Source organism: Olea europaea, chromosome 4 (assembly GCF_002742605.1).
Source record: "Olea europaea var. sylvestris chromosome 4, O_europaea_v1, whole genome shotgun sequence".
In the NCBI taxonomy this organism is placed as follows: domain Eukaryota; kingdom Viridiplantae; phylum Streptophyta; class Magnoliopsida; order Lamiales; family Oleaceae; genus Olea; species Olea europaea.
In genome coordinates this window covers 17,760,079-17,767,506 of record NC_036240.1, presented here as the reverse complement: position 1 = coordinate 17,767,506, position 7,428 = coordinate 17,760,079, and the positions used below count along the sequence as shown (strand labels likewise).

At 35.0% G+C, this 7,428-nt stretch overlaps 1 protein-coding gene across 1 annotated transcript in view; it reads right to left on the bottom strand.

The window, feature by feature from the left end:
* LOC111393870 (lysophospholipid acyltransferase LPEAT1) overlaps positions 1-2,773 on the bottom strand; it is a 5,773-nt gene extending 3,000 nt beyond the window's left edge. Inside the window, exons 1-4 of the mRNA XM_023019626.1 lie at positions 2,124-2,773; positions 1,327-1,446; positions 1,153-1,190; positions 461-547 (exon numbers count right to left, since the gene is read on the bottom strand). Of these exons, the coding sequence (XP_022875394.1) occupies positions 461-547; positions 1,153-1,190; positions 1,327-1,446; positions 2,124-2,636 (758 nt within the window). The 5' untranslated portion in view covers positions 2,637-2,773. The remainder of the gene's footprint in view (positions 1-460; positions 548-1,152; positions 1,191-1,326; positions 1,447-2,123) is intronic.
* Positions 2,774-7,428: the final 4,655 nt, after the last annotated feature.

Here is a 7,428-nt window from a genome sequence, read left to right as displayed (position 1 = left end):
TTTTCTGCTACGAAGACTCCTGAATCAACCGACAAGTTTTGGCATTCATATGTTCTGCTATTAATATGTACAAGAGACCCACTGTTTTACCCGGTATCACATCAATATAACTCCAAACAACATCATCATGCCTGAAATTATGTCTTTCCTTGTTTGTGTCGTTCAGAAAGAATATACCACCCAAGTAGTACTATTTTGTCTTGGAAATTTCCACATTATCCATTTTTGGCCAAACCATTAACTTCTGGATTAATAAGGCCCTATTTGTCACCCATTATTTTATGAATTAAAGAGTTTTGAATAGTATTTTTTGGAAGAATGAGTGGTAAAAAAATAACGAAACTTTATTGGTTTGTGTGTAGAATATTTTATTGTATGAATGTGTGGTGAAGAACGATACTATAGCAAACAATTTAAAATTTTAAAGGTTGTCAAACAGGGGCTAAAATGACCAGAAAACTGGAAAAGGGAAAAAAAAATACCTGAGACTCCCTTGAAGTTGGATGATTTTGACTCCCGCTGTACATAGATACAACCAAGGCACTTGCTGTAATAAGACAAATATTAATAGATTAAGGCCATTTGCCAAATGATTGGTTTACACAATAAATTACATCCGTCACATACTTCAAGGGAAAAGGTTACGTTTTTAGCGAACAACTGGAGAGTATGCTGCTAATAAAAATATAATGACAAATTGGATAACATTGAACCCAGTACCCACAGTCAATTCCGGACCATAATGTATGGTCTTTCCGTAAATACCTAAAATATACCTAAAAGATAATCAGGAAACCACAATAATCCACCTCTGGCACAAGGTTTGGCACTTTGCAATCCCTTTTTGCTTGACAGAGAAGTCATTCACACGAAAATCATGCATAGCAGGCAGCATACAGAAACATCAGTTATTATGTAAACCTAAAATTTAGATTCAAGAAACCTGTCAGAGAACGCAATATCAGGCATCATCTGTTTTATATTCAATTCGTGTCTACAAACTCAAAAGGGAAAGTTATAGAACTGGTTTTGAATTTTCTAGTCCTTTTTTTTGAAAAAATATGCATCGGAATGAAATGACCATGAAAAGAATTATCCATTTATGAGCTTCCATCACATAAAATTTCTTCAATAAATGTGAAGTGAACAAACCTGATGAGACCAACGAGAGGAAGTTTTGCCACTGATCTCTTCAGCAACAATATCAAGAAGCACAATCACCAAAGTTAGAGGAGAAAGGCATCAGTCGAAAGTCGAAAAACGACGGCTATGAATAGATGTCTTAACAGCATGTGCAGGCCATAATAAGTTAAAGAGTTTACTAACCTTGGCAACGAAGCTTGGGAAAGAAGATGACATGTGGTACAATATATCTAAATAAGATACATGATTTGACACAATAGCCCCAGGTCTTTCCATATCTTCAGATTGATCCATAGACTCGTTCTGAAAAGTTAGGCAAAATGAGCCAAAGAACAATCAGAAACAAACACAATTGCCAGTTATTTAAGTCCTTGCAAACCAAATCTTGATGAACCATTCACTGATCTAGATCATTTTTTAGCAACTCGACAGGTAGATAATATGCAGTAGTCTACTGTGGTGCACACACATACAGAGTCAAGTCATCACAGCAGATAGGCTTATTCATCGAGAAGCATAATATATGCATACAATTAGGTCACCCATGACACTGCAATCATCTTAAATATACAATATCTCAAGCAAATAAAGAAAAAACTTATATGATCACACAAGCATAAACAGATGAACTATTTGTTGAGTAATCTAACTTAAAAAAACAACAGAAAGAAAACTTGTAAGTTCTGTCAATTCTTCTTAGTGTTGGACAATAAAATGAGATTGGATACTTTCGGATGTGATTGACATTCATCTTTTCCTCAACAACAATAATTCACCAATTCAAGCAACTTACATTCTCCTCCACCTACACTTCTCGTAAATGACACTATGCGAAAATGAAATCCCACAATGTGAAGAGTAATATTACATGCTAAACACACGATTCTATAAAAACTTAAGCCCAAAAATTAAACTTGAACTATAACACATGGATCATAACATCTAATCAAATCCAGAGCTGAAATCGCAGCAAAGCTTACCTCATTGTTCACCTTCCCCTCAGCATCATTACTCCTAATTGTTTTCCGAATCCAATAGAAGCCAAAAACAAACAGCAAACCTCTCGATAAAAACTTCCCAGTCTGCACAATCACCGCCCTCCTCCACCCGCCCATGTGCGCATAATCCTCCTGCTCATCCTCCCTGTTGGGAGCCTTTAACACTGTGCAAAGCCTACAAATTATATAATAAATTACTAATATACTCATCGAAGCCACTGCTCTAATCGGAACCAATAAAATCAGGCCGAGCGCAAGTAACAATTTCTCGGGCCAAGGCAGCTCCCCCCGTCCCATTGTCCCGTACACATCGTGCCTCACATAAGCCGCATACTTCTTCTCCATCTCTTCAATATTAGGATTGCACACTTGAGATTGGATTTGGGGAGTGTTCGGATCGGATTTAAGGAGCGGGCGGTCATCGTCGATGGGCATGGTGGATTCGGATAGAGACCCAGACGGGGTTGGAGCTAGGGTTTTTAGCTCGGACTCCATTGTTACTGATAGAAAATTTTGAAATTTTTCTTCAGAATTTATTGGGTAGCCATTGTTGGTTTGAAGAGGAGAGCGTATCTTGTTTGGGATTTCTGGTTTGGCAGGAGTGAAATCGGCGCGACATGAGAGCGCGTGAGACCATATATACGTCTTTTGGTCTTTGTGAAAATATTCAGTGGTTTACGTTAAGTTGTGTGAGGTCTCGTATTGCAGCCGTTCGATTAAAGTGTGACAGGACTATACGGTCTCGATCAAGTCTGCGAATATAGACGGTGATATAGGCCCAAATCTAGGGCCCATATAGTTGGGTTGATACCAGCCCAATTTACCTATGGGAGAGATGATATAATTAAGCCCACATCCGAAGCCATTTTTTAAAAATTCATTTTCAAGTCGACATACTTTGAATAAAATAATTTCACATAAATTCAATTTTTTTCCCTACTTTTTGTTCACACATTCTTCCAAAAATTATTATTAAAAAATTCATTCTCTCAAAAAATGGAGTTCAAACATACCTTAAATTTGATTAGTTAAAAAATTTGTTTATTTTAAAACTTATTACTTTTAAATTTGAACATACATCGTAAGTGGACAAGGTGCTAAGAATTTTTTATTTATATCCATGAGTTCCTTAGCAATTATATCTCAATCAATAGCAGTATTTTTCTATACTTAGCTTTTGCCGTTAAACAATGATACTTTTAGATGGTTCCCAACGATGATCGATTTCTTATTTAGGTCATCAGACATGAAACTACATTCCTTCTTCACAAAATTATCCCACATAGTCAACATCAAAAGAAAAAAACCTATTACATGCCATGAAGAATCTAATTAGAAATCCAAATCATGTACGAGGTTTAGGATAATAACAAATAGCTAACTTTGCAAGTTGATTTCGAATTCGAAGTACATTTAATTAACAAGAACTATATTTTGGCTAGAAGATTGAGTTTCAAAGTGAGTTTGAATGTGTCTTTTTTGGCTTCACGTTGACTAGAAGAAGAAACACAAAATTAGTCAAGTTATTTGTGTACAACACTTCAATAAGACTTCATCAATAATTTCAAAATTATATCATTTGAGTACGGCATTGCAATACTAAAAAAAACTTAAAAAAAAGGTTGAACCACAATATTGAGGGCCCCCACTGCCCCGCCCCTAGACGGCGTTGCAATACTAAACTGATCTAACAATGCCATTTATTTCTTTCAGTTTTAGCACAGATGTGACCCAATGTCATCAAGATGCTCCAAACAATCTGCCAACATGACAACCAGCTAAGCAAATCAATGGGATCCACACTTCACATCACCCTCACTGAAAAAGGCCAAGAGTGACTAACTGTTGTGTTGAGTAGTGTATGAAGGAGATTACATGGAGTTGCAACTATTGACCACATTGGTCGTCAACAACTAACATTTCTTGATCTCTCACTAATTAGTAATTATGTAGAGCAGTAATTTCAATATTTTTTGTGGTAAAAAGCTAAGTTGTCCAATCAAATATTTTTGCATACTGGTGTATTGGTCATTATTTAGGTTATATTTTGGTTTGAGAACAAACAATTGTTTAAATTTGGGGGTATTTGATAAGTGTATTTGATACACTTATTCGGTATCTTAAATAGTGATATTTGATGATTCTTTTGACAAATTATATCTTAAATTTTTGTCTTTTATGTTTAATAAGTGAAATTTTATAAAGGAAAAAGTATTGAAGGAACGAAACAAAAAACGGGCGAAAAATAACAAAATCCAAAGTATGAGGATTAAATCAGCTATTGGAAGCAAAGTTCAGAGATCAAATTTTATACTTTGGAAATTGAAAGACTTGAATTGAATCAAAGAGTACATGGATTGCAAGAATAAAAGTGCTCAATGACTAAAATTTATTATATTAAAAGATTGAGAATTTGATGGGTAATATTGCATTAGAGGCTTTGAATTGGAGTCAAATAATGTCGCTGAAGAGTTGTATTGTATATACATTCATGCCGGAGGCTGGAGAGCTGAGAGTCCCTTTTAGAGTCCTTTTTCTTTGTCAACTATTGTGGCTACTAGGTTATTATTTTGGAGAGAGATATATATGTACAGGCAAAGAAGAATTTAGAGGCAGCCAAATTATAATTTTTTGCACACACTTTGACGCTACCAGAGATATTGACACACACGTTGGCAATTGAGGTAGAGCCATTAATATATATTTCCACACACTTGAGGCAGCCAATATTTCATAGACAGACGTTTCCAATTGTCGTTAATGGAGAGAAAGACACAAAAAATTGCGACTGTTTGGGGACTACCGGCTGCTGTTGCATTCAAAGATTAATACTCAAGAAAATTGCGGCAGCGTATAAACACGGCAAAGACGGCAACACGCGGAAAATCGACAGATTCACTTTTAGCAAATTATTCACGTTCCGTCAATTAATCGGGTGATGAATTCCTTAAATTTTTTTATTTTTCTTTCATTAATATGCATAGTTAAAATTAATTTTAGGACGAACAATGTAACCTGTTTGAAATAGTTATTTCTTTTATTTGAGATTCTTTGTTCTTTTATATTTTGTGTGGATTTTAATTATGTTTTCCATGCTTTGAATTTTCTGGCCAATTATTTAATGATTTCATGAACATTAATTACGTAGAGATGCGAATTCATGTTTAAACTATATATTAAAATTCGGTATATTAATATAACATGTAGAGATGTCTATATTAATTGCTGCCGTCCCATAGGAATTCTTCGAACTATTATTTTGTTTAAATAATGTTGATTAGTATAGAGATACGAAGTTGAATTATTTAAATAGGTTCAATGAGAACTCAAGAGGGATAAATTGAAACCATAGAAAAATTTGACATAACACTACTTTAATTTTATGAATCTTGATATTAGAAGTAAAGGTGACCAATAAGTGAATTTGTTCCGCCTTAATAGTCATTCATTATTTGAATTCTCACTCATTTTCTATTGCACGAAATTTTTAGTAGTTATATTTAAAAATCACATTCAATCATTTTTTGTTTTGTTTATTTTCATCAAATATACGTTAGGAATAATAAATTGAGTACTAAAATATAGTCATCAAGGGAACGGTAATCCGGACTCAAAAAATCAACTTTACTACTTGTTATGATCCGTTCACTTGCGAGATAAAATCGACAATAAAATTTTGACGCCGTTGTCGAGGACTATTACTTTTAGTCTTGATTTATTTTATTTTTAATTGATATTTGATTTGTTTATTTTCTTTTATTTACAAAAAAAAAAAGGGTTCGTTGTATGCTACGTACTCAAAGCGATGATTTTGAACCGTTTGATTCGAAAATAAAACGTACCTTCAGACAAAGATGCAAGGAACACAAACAAAAACAGCAACATTAAATGGGTGACAATCTAAACAACCATATCCCTATACAGCCAATTGGACAAATGGCCGCGAGAGATCAACAACAAAAGCAAAGAGTAGCAAATGAAGGGGACTTGCTAGTGTCTACGTTTTTAACGCTTATAACAGCACCTGCATAGTCCAGTATCGTATATCCAGATTTTGGGGTAAACAACTTCCAGATAAGAGCTGACTGGATTGATTTGATGAGCAACAATTTGCAATTCTATGGGTTATCTCATGAGAATCCAAACACACATATCTCCAAATTTCTTAGAAATTTTCAGAATTGTCATGCTCCCGGGGTTAATGAAGATGCCATCAAGTTGCGATTATTCTCATATACACTAAGAGATGCAGCATTGAAATTGCTGGATTCTGAACTTGATGGAAGTATTACCACATGGAAGGGACTGACCAGAAAATTCTGCAATAAGTTCTTTTCCACCAGTTAAGGTAGCAAAAATCAGACTGAAAATTTAAACCTTTCAACGGAGAGATGGGGCGAGTTATAACGAGGCATGGAACAGATTTAAGGAGTTGTTGAGGAAGTTTTCAAATCATGGGATCACTATTGGAAATTAAGTGCAGTATTTCTACACAGGTCTTTTACCACTGTCCAAATCTCAAGTGGATTCCTCTACAGAAGGATCGATCGTAGGAAAATCAGTGCAACAATGTACGGATCTGTTTGAGTTGATTGCTACTACTCATTCCATGTTTTCATAAGAAAGAATGTACCTCCAAAAGCAGCAGGAATATATGAATTAGACAGCATAACATCTACCAACGCTCAAAAAACAGCATTGACAAAACAGGTTTGAGTTATTGGTGAAGTCACAAACAAAAGGATCACATGTAGTGATGGCCAGTCCATCATACAAAAACTGCGGGGCTAATCATCTGACAGAAAACTGTACATCTATGGGATTTTCGGAGGAATAAGTCAATTTCATTCAAAATGGCTCTCGAAATTTTAATCCCTTTTCAAAAACACATAACCCAGGATGGAGGCAACACCCAAACTTCAGATGGTCGAATAATCAGCAATGGAACAGTTCAAACAATGCCCAACATGATAAAAAACCAAGTTTGGAGGAGATGTTCAACCAATCATGCAAAAGATAGACAAGGTGTTCTAGCAGATTGATACTAACTTTCAGAATTAGCAAGCATCCATCAACAAACTAGAAACTCAAATTGGACAGATAGTTCAACAGTTTGCAGAACACCCACAAGGGACATTGACAAGCAACACAATGGTTAATCCAAAAAAGCAAGTGCAAGCTATTACAACCAGAAGTGAGGTACAACTTCCAGAGATATATGTGAAGAGACTAGAGAGAAAAGATAAAGAAGTAATGGTTGAAGAGGCTAAGAAAGAAGGAGAGTCTG